Source organism: Macrotis lagotis, chromosome 4 (assembly GCF_037893015.1).
Source record: "Macrotis lagotis isolate mMagLag1 chromosome 4, bilby.v1.9.chrom.fasta, whole genome shotgun sequence".
Classification (NCBI taxonomy): domain Eukaryota; kingdom Metazoa; phylum Chordata; class Mammalia; order Peramelemorphia; family Peramelidae; genus Macrotis; species Macrotis lagotis.
Window position 1 is genome coordinate 143,122,508 of NC_133661.1, and position 22,051 is coordinate 143,144,558.

The following is a 22,051-nucleotide window of genomic DNA, read 5'->3' on the forward strand; positions in this document are numbered from 1 at the left end:
GGGAAGTAAGCAGACACAGGAGAAAAAAGACACAGAATGACTACAATGGAAATGAAAAGACCATTCAAAGGAACCTTAACGACTTGATGATGTTGAATTGCTTATATTTCTGCAAGGGAAGATGATATTGATAAATCATATGAACTTTCTCATTTATTAGGACAGTTAGAAGAAACCTATATAGACAAGGCACAAGTGAGAATTGAATACGAAGGGATATTGTATTTCCCCATATATAAGATGCACCTCAATTTGGGGGGGTCCAAAATTTGGAAAAAAATGTATTACATAAAGTTATTGAACTCAGATTTTGTTCATCATAAAATTCATACAACTCCTCATCAATGTCAAAACTCCCAGACATTAGCTTGTCCTCATCTGTGTTTGATGATGAATCACTGTCTTAAGAGAGGGTCTAACTGCTCTCCTGCCTGTGGTTGTGAAGTATGTGGTTGACCACATGCACTCCCTGGGCAAATCTGGTGCATGAACACTTGCTTAGTCCATTCTGTTTCATGAACCTGAAGCTCCAATTGTGTCCTTTGAAATCAGTAACTTCTTTATCATCAGCAATTCTTCTGGCCTCAATGATGAACCATTTTTGTAAGACACAGGAATTCCAATTGCCCTTTGCTCTTCAATCCATCTCTTCAATTTTTTCTCTAACTCAGGCCATTTGGCTGCCTTGCCTCTCATGGTCTTCTTCTGCAGTGGCATTTTCAGTAGGGTTTCTTCTTCCCATAGCCAGTCTGGGATTGTTTTCTCAGTTGGAGGAGAACCAAACTGATGTTCAGCAGCACGATTTCCATTCACTTTTGCAAACTGTATCACTTTGAACTTGAATTCAGCATCGTACAAAAAATCTTTTCTGAGCCATTTCTGGGTAGAATGTGATGAAACATAATCTAATATACCAGTAACAAGTGTCAAACAATGAGCACAAAGATAACAAGTACAAAAAAGCGAGAAATGTAAGTAAAAAAAAAACTACAACCACTATATAAGATGGTCCCAGTTTTTAGACCCCACATTTTCCAAAAAGAGTGTGTCTTAAACACAGGGGAATATGGTAATATATTAACAAGATGGAGTTAAGAGGTGAGAGAGGAATGTACTGGGAAAAAAGAAAAAAAGAGAAATAGGATGGGTTAATTCACATAAAAGAGGTAAGAAAATACGTTTGCAGTGGAGGGACCCGGGGGAATGAGTGAACCTTATTACTATCATCAAAACTGGATCAGAGAGGGAATAACATACAATCTTAATTGTATAGAAATTTATCTTGACATAGAGAAAAAGTAGGAGGAGAAAAAGGGGGAGGAGATGATAGAAGGGAAGGAAGAATATAGGAAGGGATGGTCAGATGCAAAACACTTTTGAGAAGAGACCAGATGAAAGGAGAGAGAATAGAATATATTGGGGGGGAGGGGTAGGATGGAAAAAACACAGCAATAGTAACTATGGGGAAAAAATAAAGGTACAACTTTATACCTATTGGATTGGTTAATAGTACAGAAAGAAAAAAATGACAAGTGTTGGAAGAGATGTAGGGAAAATGAGACATTAATGCACTGTTGGAGGAGCTGTGAGATGATTCAACAATTCTGTAAACAATTTGGAACTATGCCTAAAGGGCTATAAAACTATGCCTATCCTTTGACCTATCAATGACACTATCAGGTCTATATTCCAGAAGAGATGAAAAACAGTATGGAAAAGGACCTATATGTATTAGGATATCTACAGTAGCTCTTTTCTGGTGGCAAGAAATTGGAAATTTAGGGGATGCCCATCAGTAGAGAAATGACTAAACAAATTGTGAGCAGATGCAATGAGAAAGATACTATATAAATAAGGCAATAGCAATATTACAGGATAATCAACTGTGAATGACTTACCTTTTCTCAGCAATGCTGTGACCCAAGACAACTCTGAAGGACACATGATAAAAAAAATACTATTCATTCCCAAAGAGTCTATGGTATCTGAATACAAATTGAAGCATATTTTTTCCTACTTTATTTTTCTTGAGATTTCTCTTTTTTGGGGGGGAAGAAGCTATGTTTACTTTCACAACATGACTATTATGGTAATGTTTTGCTTTCTCAATGAGAAGGAGTGGGTGGGAAGAAGGGAGAGAATTTGGAATTCAAAGTTAAAAAAAGTAATGTTATAACTAGGGGGAAATAAAATAAAATAAACAAAAGAACCTTAACTTAGAGCAATTCAAAAACAAATAATGAATCCAGAAAAAAAAAGCCAAACAGAAATATAGCTCTCTCCTCTAGGCTGAGAGGATCCAGAGCCATAAGAACAAAATAATGCATATATTTTAGATGTGATCATCTTATCTACTATTCTATATAATTATTTTGGTTTGTTATGATAGAAGCTCATTGCTGAGGGACCAAAGTATTTCCAGAATGACTGACATAAAAACAAAAAAAGTATAACTAAAAACACTTTAAAAATAAACTCATATTTGGTTCTTAAGTTCTTAAACAACTCCTCTTTTGTTACTCATAAGAATTTTACTTTTTTGCATCTAGAATTTTATTCTTGAAGGCTTTATATCATTTCTGGCCAGTTCCTTCTGTATAATTTTAGACCATGGGATCTTTCCCATCTTTACTCTGAGTCTCATGAAATTTCATCTCCCAAAATCTAAATCAATTCTTGACTTTTGCTCTTCTTCTCTAATACAAATTCTAAGATGGAGCAGTTAATTGCCCTCAATGTTCCCATCATTCCCAGCAAGCAGTCCCTCCTGAATCAAGTCAAAAACGGAAGCTCTATTTATTTTCTTTTTCTTTTGAAGAATGTAATTAGGTTATATGTTAATGTTGGAGATAACATATATAAATGAGAACATTTGAAACAAATATGGAATAGATGGAAAGTAGGCCTTAGAAGGGAAATAGTATTAGAAGCTGAGAGGAATCAGAAAAGGTTTCTTTGAGAAGATGATGTCCAAGATGAGTGTTAAAGGAATCCAGAAGTTTTGAGATTGGGTGGTGCTTCTGGAATGGGGAACAGTAAGCATAAAGGCACAATGATGGAAAACATAATGTCACATGTTAGGACCAGGATCATGTATTTTAATGTTTGTAGATGTAAGTAGAATGCAAGATGACTGGAATGGTAGGAAGAGGACAGGTTGTACAAAGCTTCAAAAGTCAAACAAAGGACTTGATATTTGATCCTGGAGGTCATAGGGAGCTCTTACAGTTTGTTGAGCAAGAGAGTGACAGTCAGTCCTATACATTAGGAAAATTACTTTGACAACTGAGTGCAGAACAGATTGGGACAGATATGAAACAGATGCAACAATGAGGAAACTATTGCAATAGTTCAGGTAATAAGTGATAAGGGCCTGAATTAGGTATTTTCTCTGTGATCAGAGGAAACTGAACATGGGTGAAAAATGTTGGTAGAGAAAGAAGATACAAGATTTATCAGCTGTTTGGCTATGTGGGATTGGCACAAGAGAAGACTTTAGGATGATGAGATTATGAGTTTGAGCAACAGACTTCATGCTTGTACTACTGCCTACTGGCTAGACTGCCAGCAACATGTCTTCTCCCAGCTGGCTTAGATTTAACCTTGGTCACCCACACCCCTTTCTTATCCCCTCTCCCACTACTCATGAACTCAATAAATTCCAGTGGTTCCCTAGATAATTGAGGCTCCTTCCCAATCTTTATAATCTTCTCATGCATTATAACCCCTCCCCCCAATCCTAGGGACTCTGACCTTCTTCCTGTTCTCCAAATAAGACACTATCTTCCCTGACTGGAGCCTTTTCACTGGCTCTCACATATCAAAATGCTCTACTTCCTTCTCTCGACATCATGTCATGTGTGTTTTCCTTGAAGATCTAGCTAAAATCAAATGTTCTAAAGGAAATCCTTCCAAATCCTGGTAGAGAGATAGGATCCTGCAGTCCCCAGTCTAGGGAATATAACACCCTCTCACTCCCCCTACCCCCACCCCCAGGCCACTGGCCTAATCCCTGAAGCCATCACAGAATATTGATCAGGGTAGTAATTACTGTAGAGCCAAGAAAACAATTGCCCTTGCAGATCTCCTAGCCCTCACCTCCTCAGTAGCATCACTAAGGAAGGAAGACCCTAAAATAAAGTTTTTGCCACCAATACATTTGGCGCTGTCAACCACTTCCACAACAGAAACAGATATGGTTTTATCAATGGAAGTAATTCTAGGGTCCATTATCTTTCAGCTGTTCTCTGGGGACAATTGATAGCAACCAGACCCTCTTAAGATGAAGGTCCAGGGTTGGGTGAGAACATCTAGTTGGAAGCAGTAGAAGGCAGAGGATCACAAACTCTAGTTGTTTGAGCTAGTTAGATATTTGCATATCTGCTTTTTTTTTGCATCTATGAAATACATTTGTGCACTTGACAAATATCTATTAAGCACTTACTTAGTGCAAGACATTGATCCTGCTAAACATTGCGGGAGAGAAAATCAGAAACGATAAACAATCCCTACCCTCAAGCAGCTGGACCAGTGCTTAGTAAGGAGAGAGAGAATATAATGAATAGAAGAGAGTAGTGGGAATACTTTACACAAAGTTGTGGATACCTAGCGATCTGTAGTGTGAAGAGATTTAGATTCTCTTACCAGTTTATGAGCTGTATTATAAGCATTGCTGTGGAAATGCCATCTGGTGGTCATCAGAAGTATGTCTTACTTATGAAGACCAACTACTGTCCTTATGCTATAGCAGTTGGACTTTAAGAGGCATTCATTTCTTTCAATATTTTACTAGTTTATTGCATGCAATTTTTATAAAGTTCTTGAAATATTTGTCAGCAAAATATAAAACCAATTTTGTTCACTATAAATAAATAAAAACAAGCTTGGCAAGGAAACATTTTCACTGATTTTTTTAAGAATTTAATTTCTCGGGGCGGCTAGGTGGTGCAGTGGATAAAACACCAGCCCTGGAGTCAGCAGTACCTGGGTTCAAATGCGGTCTCAGACACTTAAACATTACCTAGCCATGTGGTCTTGGGCAAGCCACTTAACCCCATTGCCTTGCAAAAAAAAAAAATTAATTTCCCGGTCAGATAGATGGTACAGTGGACCTGGAGTCAGGAAGATTTGAGTTCAAATTTGACCACAGACACTTAATACTTACTTAGTTGTGTGATCTTGGAAAAGTCACTTAATCCCATTGAATTGCAAAAACTAAAAAAAAAAAAAAATTCCTCCCCAAAGAGTAGTTAGGTGGGTAATAGCAAGTGAGTTCTGATAGAAGTCTCTATCTTGTCTTGATAGAATTTGTCTAAAATTCCTTCTGTAAGATCCATGAAAAAACATATTTGCTGAAAACTAAATTCTTCCAGGATGGAAATTTCATGGAAACAATAGGTAACTGCCAGTAAACACTTTGGGAGTATCCTTATAACATGAAAATGGACTGGAGAAACTGCTGAATAAGTTACTCACAAGTCAGTCATTGATATGGGTAGTCTAGGCCAAAGACCACTGAAGAAACAAAAGCATTGTCTTCATTATTTTTTTTCTTTTTTTGGAAGATTTGCAATATTTTGCTTCCATCTGAGCCAGAAAACTGTGCATTTCTTTTACTCAATCCTTTTGTTTGCTCTGGATAAATGCTTTTAGATCTATCACCTAATTTATCCCCCCCCAGGTTCAGCTCCTTTCTGGTCTTTTCTGCTTCCTTGACTTATTGAGTCTTCCTTTTTCTCGCATTCATTTTTTGTCTTGATTCTCTAAGGAAAGCTTTATAGGATGGAACCTCTCCAGAATCAATGGTTTGTTGCATTATATTCTGTATTCTAGGTTCTGCAATGTATTCTGCACATAATATAGACTACAAAATTCAATCCATATTCCCTTGAGGTCCATATAGGCTTATTTAATATCAGCCAGCTCTTCTTCAGAGCCAATGAACTTCCTTCCAAAAGTCTTAATGTCTTCAAAGGTTATCATTTTTAAAAGAGCAGCCTCCAGTAGGACACCTAGGCTTGGTCCTGGCTCAGCACCTCAGACTCCTGGTCCACTAGCTCATTTCTCGGATCACTCAGGATCCAGTAGACTTTGCCCAGGATCTGGAACTACCGGCTGACCTCCTCCTGATTGGCCTGGGCCATGCAGTCTGGGTAGCACCTCAGGAAGATCTTGTAGGAGCTCCACCGGTCTCACCATCCACAGTCCCCCACAGTCATATGTCCAGTACATCATACTCCTCCTTGCAAGCTTCAGGAGCCCCATGGCTGCTGCAACCTGGGCAGGGGTCCACAGGCTTGTGCCACCCAGCCTCTCTAGTTTTCTTTTCCCAGCATTCAATTTTTAAAGCAGATCTTCAAGCTATGATTCATATAGGAACATCAGAGTTGCCATATTGGTTCTAATCTTTGAGCATCTGCCTCAGGATTATTGATTCAAAGGATGAAACTTGATAAGGTGTTTTTTCTTTCCCTTAAGTCAACTTTCAAGATTACCTCTATCTGTTTTCATAATAGCCAGTTACAGCTTTGATTTTCATAAGTCTGTTAGAACTCTTTTAAAAATTTGTTGTGAGGGATTTCCAAGGACAACTCAGAAGGTCAGCAGGAAAATTCTGCAACACCAGAGGGAGCATGGAGCCCAAACCAGTCAGGTCTTGGAGTAGTCCTGCCCCAGGAATAGAAACAGGCTTTTGAAGCCACCCAGCAGCTGCTTCCAGAGCACTCAGCCCACAGATCATAAGGTGGTTGGGGAAGACTGTGGAGCTTTCTCTGCTATCCCTGGGCCAGGACTCTGCCCAAGCTCAGATCCAGCAGGGACCCTCCTCATAGCTCCAGGGCAGAGGGGAGTGCTTGTAGTCATCCACTGACCAGGAGAGCCATCAAAGCCTCTTAAGACCTTGAAGGAATTAAGGTCCCTGGGGAGATGTCCCCCAAATCTCTCAGAATCTTGAGAAGTGCAATAAAATCAGGTCATAGGCTAGGGCTATGAGTAAACAACAGAAGAAAAAGAATCTGTCCATAGACAATTACTTTGGTCCCATGGAGGATTAAAATTCATACTCAAAAGATGACAAAGTCAATGACAAAATCAAGCCTCCAAGAAAAATAGGAACTGGTCTCAGAAGAGCGCAAAAAAGATTTTGAAAATCAAGTAAGGGATGCAGGGGAAAAATTGGGAAGAGAAATGAGAGCAATGCAGGAAAATCAGAAAACCAAGTCAGCAGCTTGGTGAAGGAGATACAAAAAATATACCAAAGAAAACATGTTAAGGGGCAGCTAGGTGGCACAGTGGATAGAATACCGGCCCTGGAATCAGGAGTACTTGAGTTCAAATCCAGCCTCAGACACTTAATAATTACCTAGCTGTGTGGTGTTGGGCAAGCCACTTAATCCCATTGCCTTGCAAAAACAAAAATAAAAACATTTAACCTAAAGAAAAAACAAAGAGAACATGTTAAAAACCATTTTAGGTCTAATGGAAAAAGCAATCCAAAAGATCAATGAGGACTAGAATGCCTTAAAAAGCAGAATTGGCCAGAAAAAGTTCTCTGAAGAAAATAACTCCTTCAAATGTAGAAGGGAAGCTGATGACTTTTGTGAGAAATTAAGAAACAATAAAACAAAACTAAAACAATGAAAAACCAGAAGAAGATGTAAAATATTTCATCAGAAAAACAACTGACCTGGAAAACAGATCTAGAAGAGATAATTTAAATTTTATTGGGCTACCTAAAAGTCATGATCAGGAAAAACAAAAGCCTAGATTTCATTTTTAAAGAAATTCTCCAGAAAGATTGCCCTAATATCTTATAAGCAGAGGGTAAACTAGAAATTGAGAGAATCTACCTATCACCTCCTGAGATTCGCCCCCCCCCCCAACAAAAACAAACTCCCAGAAAGAAATAATTCAAATATCATGGTGTCACAGTCAGGATTACACAGAATTTCACTGTCTACATTAAGGGCTTGAAGGGTTTAGAATATGGTATTCTGGAAGGCAAAAGAGTTTGGATTACACCAAGAATCAAGTATCCAGCAAAAATGAACATCCTCTTTCAGGGGAAAAGACAGATATTCAATGAAATCAGGGAACTTTCAAACTTTCCTGTTGAAACGACTAAAACAGAATAGAAAGTTTGATGTTCAAGTACAGTATTCAGGTGAAGCATAAAGAGGGAGGACAGGAAGGATGAATTATGAGGAATTTAATGATATTGAACTGCTTGTATTCCTGCATGGGAAGATGATACTGATAACTCATGAACCCTCTCATTTATTAGTGTAGTTAGGAGTATATATATGGACAAGGCACAGGAGGGAGTTCAATAAGATATATTTTATAAAGATGGAGTCAATGGGTGAAAAAAAGAGAAAAGGATGTAGAATGGGTTAAGATATTTCACATAAAAGAATCAAGAAAAAGCTTTTGCAATGGAGTAGGGGAGGGTGAGAGGAAATGAGTCACCCTTCAATTCTCATCAGAAATGGCTCAGAGAGGAAATAACATACACACTCAATAGATTATAGAAATCTATCTGACCCTAGAGGGAAAAGGAAAGGGAAGGGAGAAAGGGGATAGGGGGAGGGGAGGGGAATAGAAGAGAGGGAAGATGGTGGGAGACGGTAGTCAAATTCAACACACTTTTGAGAAGGGATGGTGAGAGAGAGAGAGAGAGAGAGAGAGAGAGAGAGAGAGAGAGAGAGAGAGAGAGAGAGAGAGAGAGAGAATAAATGGGAATGGATTGGAATAGGATGGAGGGAAATAGTTAGCAATAGCAACTGGGGCGGGGTATTGAAGTAACTTCTCTGATGGTCTCATGATAAAGAATGTGATCTATCCCAGAGACAGAGCTGATGGTATCTGAACACAGACTGAATTAACATTTTTTTTTCTTGTCACTTTATTTTTCTTGAGATTCCCTCTGTCTCTGTGAGAAAGGGGAGGGGGGGATTGTTTTCTTTTACAAGACTATTGTAGTAATGTGAAAATAATTTTGAGAAAATTTCTTGCCACTACATTCCTCTGGGGTAGTACCATCTTATAAATAAGAAATGAAGGAGCATTTCTTACTTATATTAACCTGAATTAAGAGGCTTCCCCTTATCCTAATATTTCAAGTTTAAGGGCACAAGTACACTATAACTTTGTCATAAATGATTTAAAACATTTTCATCATGTCACCTGAAACTCAGGACCCTTAGGATTTAGAACTAATTTAGTCTCTCTCATTTTATTGTTGAGGACCAGATAGAAGAGATTTGCCCAAGGATACATAAGTTAAAAACAGAAACAGGTTTCAAATCGAAGCCCTCTGACTCTAATCCAATGTTCTCTTTACTCTGTCAATCTCTTAGCCTTCATTTTTCAGAACCTATTTCCCTCTCAGCTAATTTAGCTATTTCAGAGACATAAGTGAGCAATAGATAAGTCCCCATTAATTAGGATCCACTCATTTCCAAATTAGCAGTCTTCCCTTGTCAATAATTTGTATTCTCAACATCTCTGATCAGTGACTTGCACTACCAGTCAAGAGTGTCTCCTCATCACTGATTCAATCATTCTGGAGAGCAATCTGGAACATGTGCCTGAAGGGCCACAAAAGTATGTATACCCTTTGATCCAGGACTACCTCTACTGGGTCTGTATCCCAGAGATCATAAAAAAAGGGGAAAAGATTCACATGTACAAAAATATTTATAGCAAATTTTTTTGTAGTGGCAAAGAATTGGAAATTGAGGGGGTTCTCCATCAATTGGGGAATGGATAAACAAATTGTGGCACATGAGTACAATGGAACATTATTCCGTTAGAAATCATAAGCAAGTGGATTTCAGAAATACTTGGAAAGACTTATATGAACTAATGCTGAGCAAAGTGAGAACTAGGAGAACATTGTACATCTTAACAGCAACATTGTGTGATGATCAACAATGATAGACTTAGCAGTTCAATGAGCAAAGAAAATTCTAAAAGATTTCTGATGGAAAATGCCATTCATATCCAGAGGAAAAACTGTGGAGTCTAAGTGCAGACCAAAGCACACCACTTTCACTTTTTCAAATGGTTTTTTTCTCATGTTTACCTTTTGTTCTGATTCTTTCACAACATGACTAAGATGGAAATTTTAAATATTAATATGTATAACCTATATCAGATTACTTGCTGATAAGGGAAGCAGAAAAACGTGGAACTCAAAAGCTTACAAAAAAATGCTGAAAACTATATATGCAATTGGAAAAATAAAAAATTTTATTAAAAAAAGTTTCTCCTCACCAAGAAATTTGACTCTATCTTGAGGAGTTGGAGACTAATCTTAAGATTCCCTTTTAAAAAAAATCAGAGGGGTGGCTAGGTGGTGTAGTGGATAAAGCACCAGCCTTGGGAGTCAGGAGTACCTGGGTTCAAATCCAGTCTCATACACTTAATAATTACCTAGCTGTGTGGCCTTGGGCAAGCCACTTAACCCCATTTGCCTTGCAAAAAAAAAAACCTCTAAAAAAAAATGTTAGACAGGGGGATCCAAGATGTCAGCAGGAGAACAGCCTTTCTTAGGAACTCTCCTAAGTATTTCAAAAACCTAAAAATTATGACTCGAAGATGTTAGAGACAGAGGTCCTGCAGGCTGGCAACAGGACTGCTTCCTTCTAGCTATTTCAATTTCCCTCAAGAATTAAACACCTATTAATTCTGGAGATTTCCCACTAGTCTATGAAAACCCAACAAAGTCATCCTTGGGACTTTATTCAATAGGTGAAATAAATTCTTGGGTGGAATAAACAAAAGAACAGGGAGCCTTCTGCTGATTTATTTCAAGCCATCACAGAAATGGAACATACTTCTCAAGTTTTATGAAAACACCCCAAATAGCATCAATCTTCCTGATAACAAAAATATGTGTTAATGTGGGTATGGATATGTGTACACATATATACAGGCATATTTGTTAGCACACACATACATCTATAGCTACATATATAAAAATACATGTATACACACACACACACACACACACACACACACACACACACACAGAATTAAATTGCCTATGGGTTAAGGTAATGTTTGATGCTAGGGATTAAAAAAAAAATAAAGAAATCTACCCTGAAGGAACTTATACTCGATTAGAGAGGGCATGTAAACAGGTAGGTAAATACAAGAAAATTTGAAGAGAGGGCAATAGTAACAACTAGAAAGATCAAGGACAAAAGTTTCCCATGGGAGGCAGTATGTGTGCTGAACATGATTTTGGTTTGTTTTTATTTTTTTCCTATGGAACAGAAATTAGTTTTCCAAGTCTGCTTATGGAAAGAACGTTATACTGGGAAGTATCATGGTGCACTAGAAAGGAATGTTATGGAAGTTAGGGGACATGAGTCTGAATCCTAGATTTTCCACTTAATCCTTGTGAATCTCATCAAATTGTGACATCTCTGTCAGTTTCCTTATTTGTAAAAGGTTTGGATTAGATGACCTCAAAGATGCATTCCAGTCTAGATTTGGATCCTAGGAGCCAAAAAGTTCAAGAAATTAGTTACTGCATCAAATATTTCAGTATTATGAAGATAGGTTACTATGTGTCTTTAGAAGAAAAAGTAGAGGGGAAAGCATATTACCATTATCCTGAAGTACCAACAAATCACTGAAAAAATTATTAGACTGGATTATAGAAAAATGGAATATTAATGCACTGTTCCTTCATTCTGGAAAGCCATTTAGAACTATGGCCAAAAATCTAATAAACACTACATAAGTATACCTTTTAATCCAGCAATATTGGTACTAGGACTATATACCAGAGATCAAAAAAAAGAGAAAAAAGGGCCATGTTTATACAAATATTCACTTTTTTTTGTGGTGGCAAAATATTGGAACGGAGGTGATATTTATCAGTTGGAGAATAACAAGTCATGGTATGTGATATAGTGCACTATTGTGCTGAAATTATTAAGATCAGAGGGTGGCTAGGTGGCATAGTGGATAAAGCACTGGCCTTGGAATCAGGAGTACCTGGGTTCAAATCTGCTCTCAGACACTTAATAATTACCTAGCTGTGTGGCCTTGGGCAAGCCACTTAACCCCGTTTGCCTTGCAAAAACCTAAAAAAAAAACCCCCAAAAAAACCAAGAAATTATGAAGATCAGAATTATTACAAAAAAACCAGGAAGAATTGCATCAATTGAGGCAAATTGAAGGGAGCAGATCCAGAAGAACAATTTATACAATAACAGCAATATTATAATCAATTTTGACTTAGTAACTCTGATCAAAACAATAACCAACCAGAATCCTAAAGTACTCATGATGAAATATGCTATAATACACCTCCCAATAGAGAACTGATAGACTCAGGAATGTGGACTGAAGCTTATTTTCTCTTCCTTTTTTTGACATGTCTAATAAGCAATTTTGTTTTACATGATTATACAAATTTGTAATGGATTTTTTTCTTACCTTCTCAATGGATGAGGGAAGAGAGAAGGGAGAGAATTTGGTTTTTGGTTAGACATTCAAAGCTCTTCACAATCAAGCCTTCCTTTCCAGGTTTATTATCCAATCATCTAGACCAAACCCTATTTTTTACAAATGAGGAAACTGAGGCTGATATGACAATTTGCTGAGGCTCACACAAGGAGATAAGTGGCAACTCCAGGATTCAGACTCACGTTCCATGAATTCTAATTAAGCATATTTTTAATCTTGGAATTAAATAAATTTTAGTTATAAAAATATAAAAAAATAAAGTCAGGTTTTCTAATAAGAAAAACAAACTGAACTTGGACATTGCCAGGCCTGAGCTGTCCTTTTTTTATATATTCCAAGGCAAGAGTACCACCTTGTGATCATAGCTGGAACTGCAGGGGTTAAGTTTAGCAGATTTTTTTTATAAAGCAGTTTTCTTTTAAAACAGGTTAATATAAGATGGGAGTGATCTTCAAGGACAACTAGCACAGCTTTTTCACTTTACATATTAGGAAAATGAGATTCAGAAGTGAATTGACTTGCTCAAGTTCACAACATACATCAAAAAAAAGTTGGAATTCTGAAACTGAATCTTCCAATTTCAAATCCAAATAATTTCATTTTCCAGTACAAGTTTTTCATATATTTTATCTCCCTTATTAGATTATAAAGTCCTTGGGACAATGTGTCTTATTCATCTTAATAAATTAAAGTGCTAAGGGAATTAACAAAGATATATTAAGTAAATACTATATGCCAAATACTCTATGTACAAGGTAGTAAAGGATACAAAGACACAAGTGAAACAGCACCTGCCCCTCACAAACCTTACAAGTAACATATTTAGGTTCAGCAAAAATTTTGTGTCAGAAGTGAGAGGAATTCTAGGGGCAGCTAGGTGGTGCAGTGGATAGAGCACCAGCCCTGGGGTCAGGAGTACCTGTTCAAATCCAGCCTTAGACACTTAATAATTACCTAGCTATGTGGCCTTAGGCAAGCCACTTAACCCCATTGCCTTGCAAAAAAAAAAGTGATAGGAATTCTTAGAGGCAGAGGAGAGGAAGGTCATTCCAGACATGGAAGGGAGACAAGCTGCACAAAGACACAGAAACAGAAGCTGGAGAGTTGAATATAGGGAACAGCAAGTAGGCTATTTTCAAGGGAATTTAGAACAATAAACTTGGAAAAGGAGGCAGTAGTCAGACTGTGAAGGATCTTGAATGCCAAACCAAAAGTCTGTATCTTAGGATAGAGGCAGAAATGAGTCACTAGAAATTTTTAAGCAATGTAATGACATGGTCATCTATTAAGCCATGGCAAATAATTCCATTTTCTAGACAGATGAGGGTAAATCCTTCCAATTTTTCCTCCATTTTTGGTATGGAGGGGTATACCTAAGTTCTCTATCATTGTTGAGAAATCTTTTTATGTTGCTTTAAACTGTTAAATGATGACCTTCCAGTGGCACATTTGTTTCAACAGAGGTCAGGTCCAACCTACAATAGCAAAAAATGATTAATATGAAGAATTAAAAAGAAACAAGATTTATATAAACTGATGCAGAAGATAAGCAGAACCAGAAAGTATACATGATATAGAATGATAAAAATAAACAATGTTGTATAATGATCAATCTGAACTCAGAAGAGATGAGAAAATTGTAGCCCCCTCCCCTACTTGCATTAAGTGGGAGTCTGAGAATTTGCTAATAAGACTGTTGATGTGTTGGTTAGTTTTGCTGAGTTGCTTCCCTCCTCATCCCCTGTTGTAAGAAATGGCTCATTCAGTAGGGAAGGATACATTTTAAAATGAAGATGCTGTAAAAATAAAAACATCAATAATTTATAAATAATTTTAAACGGGAATCATTTTTTAGTAAGTCGCTTAAATACTGGAAAGCCTCTTGCAGTTTTTAGGTCTAAAGGGGTGGTTAACTATTAAAACAAATATAGATTTCTTAAGGCAATACCAATAAAATACCCAAAGCAGCAAAAGAAGAATCCCTAGAGAAGGGATGGGTGAAATGAAATCCCATTGAATAACATTCAACAAAAAGGAACTGGATTATTCCATACAGATACAGGAAACAGATTCTCAAGGTTTCTTAAATAAACTTGAAATATTACTGGTTAATGTAAGTATTCATGCATTTCTTTAAAGCCCTAATTCCAAACTGCAACAAGATATAAAAGTACCATAGCTTACTGTTAAAAATAAAAAGGCCAAAGTCAGTTAGTCAACAAACATTTATTTAGTGTTTACTATGTGCCAGGCATCATAAATAGGTATATTAACAACAAAATCTATATAGACAGCTGGAATTTAGGTATATTTTATTTGGTTAACCTAAAAAAAACCTGTCTGATACTCTTTGCAAAACAAATTACATTTATATCACAGATCGTAATGACAAGTTTAAGGAATAAGTTATAGAGAACACAAAACTAAAGTCAAAAGAGTGAATGGCTGTTCAAACACTGCAGGATTTGTTCCTCTAGTTTAATTGTGCAACTTAAACACTTTTCATAGAAAAAAAGAATTTGTTACAGATATAGGAAAACAAATTCCAAATAAACATGGTTTAATGACATTCATTTATTTAACCTTAATTAAGGCAGGCAAAGTACAGATACTGTACATTAAAACATAGAAATAGCAACAACTTGACACAATTAAAACTGATTTATACATTCTTAAGGACTTTTCTAATGTTGCTCCCTTTCTGAAGCACATTAATCATTTTAAATGTATAAGGAACCATCAGCTGGACCAACATAGCCAACTCCAATTAGCAGAACATCTATCAGAGTCCATATTCCCAGGCCACCAAAACTGAATAGCTTGCCTAGACCTTCTCGCCACTGACCCAGGTAGAATCGATCTGCTCCAAATCCACCAAGGGTAATGCTATAATGTAAAACAATGACTGATTAAAATTAAGTTCTGGTAGACTTAAAACTAATTACATAACTCATTCTAAATAAAAGAAAGTCCTTTTGGGTCTGAAAACAATTTATGTTTCAAAAATGAATGTCTATCAAAAACTTCAAACAAATCATTACATTACAAATTAATTTTCAATACTGCAGTTGAAAAAATATCCTAGAGGTAGGAAGATCTAATAACAATATGTGTAATTATGCATGAAACAGGTCAACTTATTAGGACAGATCTCTAGTATCAAACTTCTACTAAATAATCTAACTTCTGATTTCTTCTAAAGGAAAAAAGCTATGTCATTTCATTTTCTAATGATGAAAAATAGATTTTAAAAAGGACATTGAAAGCAATGCAGAATGGCATGGAAACTGACCAAATCAGGAAGAGCTAGGTTCAAGGCCAAGGAGTTCAAGGAATTCATATTAGCTTTGTGGGAATGGGTAAGTCATTTAAACAGCTTAGGGACTTAAGCAATTCTCTAATTACTAAGTTAAAAAAGAATTGCTAATCTCCATCAGCCTAAGAAGTTTCTACACTGTTACCTATACTGATGGAATCACAAGTTCAGAAAAACAAAAAATTAAAATCTATACAGAAAGCAATGCATTAAAAGGAACTGTACTAACTAAATTTTATAGATGTTTCCTCATTTCCAAAAAGAGAGGGATATACTACAAAATCCTACTAAATGCTAAAATTCCAATATTTAAAACCATGTTTCCAATAGAAAGACATTCTATAAAAATGTGAAGTGAATTCAAAATAGCAAAGTTTTACTTTATTTTTCTCTCCTCTCAAATGTTAAAACTCAGTTTCTGAATATATTTTTAACACCATTAATTTTAAGCACTATATCTGGGGCAAGGAGTTTTGTTAGGAATCAGAGGATGAAGCCTAATTCAGAAGAGAGAGTACTTACTATATTTGGAGTCAGACGAATTTGATTCAAAACCTAGCCCAGCTAACTACTTAAGTTAATTTCTCTCCTTGGGTCCCAAGTGACTCATTTGAAAAATTAAGAGGTTCAGCTGGATGACAGAATTCTAAGATTTCTACTAACTCTAAATGTATGACCCTGTGAATAACTTTCAATCAATTATGTTCAGTTTTCTAGTTTTAATTTTTAAAATTTTACTTAATATTTTTTAAAATAGAAAACTGGAATAAAGTTTCACTTGACAAACATTATTTAAAATTTTAACATAAAGTTAACCGAAGAGAAAAACAAATAACAACAACTGAATAAATTATTTCTAAGGCATCAATAATCTTGGATTAATGTCAATTCCAGTCCATCAAATTCCTCTTAATAAGACATAAATCTAAACAACTTTCTAAAGTGTCTATCTTGCACATGTCAGAATCTGAATCAATGAGTACTTTCATTTAGCTCAGTATGTTTATCAGATTATACTATATGCCAAAAGGATATGCTTAAGTATCTTTTTTTAAAAAAATCCGAGTTTAAACTTTAGTAACTTCTTTACCTTAGCGCCAGGGCAGTAGACCATTTGTAACCTCCAGTCCAGTTACAGTACAGCATTTTGGGAAAGGTACGCTTACCTTAAAAAAGGAACACAATCTACAATGGAAATGGGTATAACAAATAATACTGTGGCAGGAGAGTTAATGATGATTAATGGACACTATAATCTGCAAATCATAAACCAATGTCATTTTATTTAATAAAAATGGATTTTTACTCAGTGAAACAAAAAGATCCCAAAAAATTCTTACCCATTCTATGTTAACATCCTGTCAGATACAAATAAAGTAAACAAATATAACACAAAAAGTTGAATATATCTAAAAAACAAAATATGCTGAAAGCGACTACCTCTGTAATATGGAACCCTATGGTGAAACAGTAGTTCATTTTCAGAATCTATTTAGTTCATTATCAAATTAGGACCTTTGTTATCATAAGCATAAACATGAGGCTGGTAAAAATATTGTTATAAAAGGACAATGTACTTCAAATTAGAATTCCATATAAAGTTTTTAAATTTTTTTTTTTTGCTAAGTAGCTTTCCTAAATTACCTGCTTAAAATATAACTTACCTAAGCAATGAATATGATCGTGAACTGTACAATTGGCACTATAACGCTGTCGGGGACATGACACAGTCATACAGTTTGTAGCATTGGAGCACTCATAATCTGTTTCTGGAAGTTGCCAGCAAAAGCTGCAGGTCATGGTGATTGTAAAATTATGTTGCTGTGTGAAGTTCTGATCCTATATGTCAAAAGACATACCAGTGGCAAAATATTAATAATCTATCAATGTGTCAACAATTCACACTGCCACAAAGTTTCAAAACACAGAATCAAAGGACTTTAGGAATTGGAAGGAATTTGGAGAACAAGGACAGTATACATCAAAGATGCTTAATACAAACCCACTTGCATTTTACATACTAATTAAACAATGATGTTGTACCACACTTCTTTCCTTGTTAAGTCTCATATTTTTCTTTGTAGAATCTGACAAAGAGACCACTCAAATTCTTGCCTTTTTCCTGCTATTCCTGAACTTTTTTAATTCCTGGATTAAAGAGAGCAGTCAGGGATACATGGCTTCATGGAAGAACTAGATGAGGTAATGAATTGTATCAGATGGTCTAGAAACTTGAAACAAGTTTAGGTGCTGATAGAAATTAATTTTTCAATAACTGTGCTAATTGTTTTAAGAACAGGAATTTTCCTCCCAATAGTTAAAAAGTTAAATCTCAATATTTGGATTAGATTATTATTATTATGTTTTGAAAGTTCCTACTCATAAGAGATGCTAACAGGAAAAAACCTGGAATGAGATGGGGAGCAAATGAAAGGTTAATGAAAGGCAAAAGGGTTAGGAAAGCCTTGAGAAAGTGACTGGACTCCAGGCAGTCCTGTGGTAAAAAGGGAAACAAAAAATAAAAGGAGAAACACAGTGATTGAAGAGATCTAAGAGTGCAAAAGTGCATATGAACACCCACCCACCAAATCTCTCTTGGATTCTACTTGCATCATCAAACATGTTTTTCTTCAAGAGATTATTCCACCATATAAAATTTAGATGCTAAAAACAGTTTAATGATTTACTAAATTACAAGAATTTAGGACAACACTATTCTTTGGGACCTAGTAAAAATGCTAAGGACTCCAAAGAGGAAATAAGACTTATCAGTGTGAGTGTGTGTGTGTGTGTGTGTGTGTGTGTGTATGTATATGTTATTATGTTTTCACTAGGATTGTGGGTTTTATGTTTCCCTTCTGATTTTCTTTAAAAAACATAGTTAAAAAATTGTGAATGACTTTCCTATGTTTAATCAGGTTCCTGAACAACCCAATAAAGAGACTACACTTAACAAAGGAAAAATGTAAAATAGTCTTCATTTTTGCTCAAAGTTATCAGTGAATCTTCTTTGGGTGATCCATCTTAAAAGGGCAACAGTAGGTAGGAATTTCAACTTTACACAAGATCTATAGTAACTGTCTTGAATAACATATTACAAAATACTAAATGACTTGCCTGATGGCAAAAATTTATTTTTAAATTCAGCGATTTCAACCCACTAATAATTTTTTTCCATAAAGTAATATTTGCAAAACATATAGCCCTTGTGGATTTTTTTAGTTTTTTTTTTGTTTTGAAATATCAAGACAGAACTATATCTAACATATATCTAATTTTTTTTTAATTGGTAATAAATGTTTCCATACTTACAACACAGGTGACTTGAGACTTGACTGTGCAGTCAAAAGTGGCAGGCTTTCCATACACACAGGAGTAATTTGTTTTGCACTCCATGCAATCTGCAGGCAGTTTGCTGCACAAACCATTGCTCGGACACTTCATCACATAAGCTGGAGTTGCTGTACTTTCTGTGAGGTGAGAGAAAAATTTATCTCTTACAAAATGATTCAGAATAAAAGAAAAATTAGTAGTGTCCTAATCTAGATAAAAGGTCCTATTTATCAGCAGGAAAAACAAAACTGAGAGGCAATCACTACTGAAAATATAGGAATTACATTTCCTAGTACAGTAAAAAAAATCTTATTACAAAATATTAAATCTATGGAAAACTGAGGGATAGGGACTTGAGGTAAAGATCTGACAATCTAGTTTTATTAAAAATTATATAAACACAAAATATGATAACAGAATAAAACTTTACTTATTAACTTGAGAAAGGACATAAAAAAAGCATGAGAGGCAATGAAATGGGGGAAGACATTAAACATACAATCTTTAGCTTTGTTATCACTTGGCCAATCTTGACAGAAAATCATGCTACAATAGAAAGGGATGTCCCTGGGTTTGATGTCAGATGATCTGGCTTTAAATCCTGACTGCTACCTACTGCATGCATGACCTTGAACAAGCTTCATTTTTCTCATCTGTAAAATTAGGAGGTTAGACTAGAAGAACGGTTAGGTCTCTTCTACCTCTGAATCTATAATTCAAATCTTGGTGTCACCTTTGGAAGAATGCTTTTTGTTACCAATTAAACCTCTAAGAGGAGATAATGCTTTCAATTATTTCCATCATCTGCATTTAAAATAACTTTGCAGAACTATATTACATGAGAAAACCAACAAATGTTACAGAGAACATAAACTAAAGAAGCCAACTGGCTCTTCAGCCTGGGTTTCAGGAAATAGAAGTACCTTGTAAGATCAAAGCCAAGGATCTGGTAGTAAATTCTTCATTCCATGAGAAGGATCAGAAGTGATCATAATTTCACACTAACCACACAAGACCAAATAAAAATAAAAGAGATTGCCAATTTACAATAAGAATAATTGTACAGTGGTCTGGATTTCAGTATTGAATGATTAGTTCATTCTCTCCTGAATAGGAGAGAAAAATCAAATTAGTAACATTAGATTGTTTGGCAAATTTAATCTTGATAGTTTCAGCCTCCCCGTAGCTGAGCTAGCCTCCAAAGGAACGGTGCACCTGACAAACAAATCAGATCTTTGCGCCCACTAAGTATCTTCTTTCTTGGATGACTACTAATAGATGAATCTGTTGCTCTGTGAGTCAACTTTTCTTAAGCTCCAAAATGACTATAAAATTTAAATGCTACAGACTTACACTTGATAGTTTCTTTTCAGTTTTAGGATCATTGATCAAGAATTGGAAGGATCTCCCAAGACCATTTATTCAAACCTCCTCATTTTCCTCCAGGGGCAAGGCCTCAGGCGGCTTCTTCTCCCCCAGCTGCCATCTTTCCTTTTTTTTTTTTGCCATCTTTTGAGGAAACCTGTTCAGGTTGTTTGCTTAAGTATTAATAAGTAAAAATTCTGATACGAGAATATTCTACAAGGTGGCAAAGTGGAGAGCAAAGTGTTGATTAAATGTTTTTCCTCAGCCAGACCCATTCCCCCCGTGTTGGGGGGGGTGGGGGGTGGCTAGGTGGTGCACCAGCAGTACCTGAGTTCAAACCCGGCCTCAGACACTTAATAATTACCTAGCTGGGTGACCTTGGGCGAGCCACTTAACCCCATTTACCTTACCAAAAAATTTTAAAAAACAAACAAAAAAAGGGTATCCTAGAATTCTATGTCTATCAACTGTTTTATGATGTAGCGTCCCTTCCTCACTTTATTATCCTGCTGAAAGGCGTCACCACGGTATTCTCAGGCACTGAAACTTGGGGGGCTGCACTGGCTCTTGATGCCCTCTGGGCCCGGATGGGCAGGGTGGCGCTCGGCAGTAGCTTCTCCGCCACCCGGGCTAGGGCAGAGGCCCGCTGCTGCGGGGCGCCCCGAGGCTCCACGGCCGTCCAATGCCAGCTCCACGCAGGAACCAGACTGAATTCGTTGCAAAAGTAAAAACTCTGCCCTCTCATCCTCAGCAAGCCCTGCCCATCGGCCCCGGCTCTTCCTCCACGCACTCCCGGTCTGCAACGTTCTCTTCTCATCCCGCTGGCTCCAAGTTCCGGATCGAATCCCGCGTTCTGCCCGAAGCCTCCCCCGGGGCGCTGCGGCCTTCCTCCGCCTCCTCGGCCTCCGGACACCCCGAGCCGCGCGGGGCCCGGAAGCTCCAGCCACGGGGGCGCGCTCCCTCCCACTGCCGCCCGCGCCCCGTCACCGTCACGGCCTGCCCGAGCCCCGGGGACGCTGGCCTCCACTCACCTCCTCCCGTTAGGATGTAAAGCTGCGAGAGGAAGAGCAAGAGGCGGCTCAGGCCGCTGGCCGCCGCCGCCGCCGCCACGGCCACCATCTTGTCGGCGTGCTCTCACTTCCGGGTCTTACGTCGCACGTCGATGCGGATGAGGAATCCGCGAATGGGATGCGTCCGAACGAAGGCCGGGGCGGGAGGCGAGGCCAGGACTGGCTCCTCATTGGCTGGAGACGAGCCGCGCCTTTGTCCCTCCCCCACCCCCAGCCCTAGTCGCCGCAGACAAACCCCTCCGGGCGCATGCGCGGATGCACCGACGCCTTGGATGCTGGGAGGAGGTGGTGTGAGGGACAAGTTTCGGATAAATTGGTGCATGGATAGGAATTAATGGTTTTCAGAGGAGCGGAGCAAACCCAGACTATCGATAGCTATGCAAAAAAAAAAAATGCTAGTGATTAGAGACACGCCGAGTAAAACAGCTCCGAGTTCTAGGTCATCCACCAGATTGGGAAAAGATGGCAAAAAAAAGGAAAGATG

The 22,051-nt window shown here is 37.3% G+C and overlaps 1 protein-coding gene and 1 pseudogene across 2 annotated transcripts; both read right to left on the minus strand.

Annotated features, from left to right (window-relative positions):
- Positions 1-5,499: 5,499 nt before the first annotated feature.
- Positions 5,500-6,264, minus strand: LOC141522733 (dnaJ homolog subfamily C member 9 pseudogene; annotated as a pseudogene).
- An 8,426-nt stretch (positions 6,265-14,690) lies between these two features.
- TM2D3 (TM2 domain containing 3) lies at positions 14,691-21,653 on the minus strand. 2 transcript variants are annotated; one of them, XM_074234246.1, is made up of 6 exons: positions 21,529-21,613; positions 20,056-20,133; positions 19,112-19,269; positions 17,464-17,638; positions 16,890-16,965; positions 14,691-15,369 (listed from the first exon to the last, which is right to left on the minus strand). In XM_074234246.1, exons 3-6 carry the CDS (start codon positions 19,241-19,243, stop codon positions 15,204-15,206), a joined length of 549 nt encoding a protein of 182 aa, XP_074090347.1. In that variant the 5' UTR covers positions 19,244-19,269; positions 20,056-20,133; positions 21,529-21,613; the 3' UTR covers positions 14,691-15,203. The 2 variants fall into 2 exon arrangements, with proteins under 2 accessions (XP_074090347.1, XP_074090346.1); XM_074234245.1 differs by lacking the exon at positions 20,056-20,133 and having other exon boundaries at positions 21,529-21,653.
- Between the last annotated feature and the right edge of the window lie 398 nt (positions 21,654-22,051).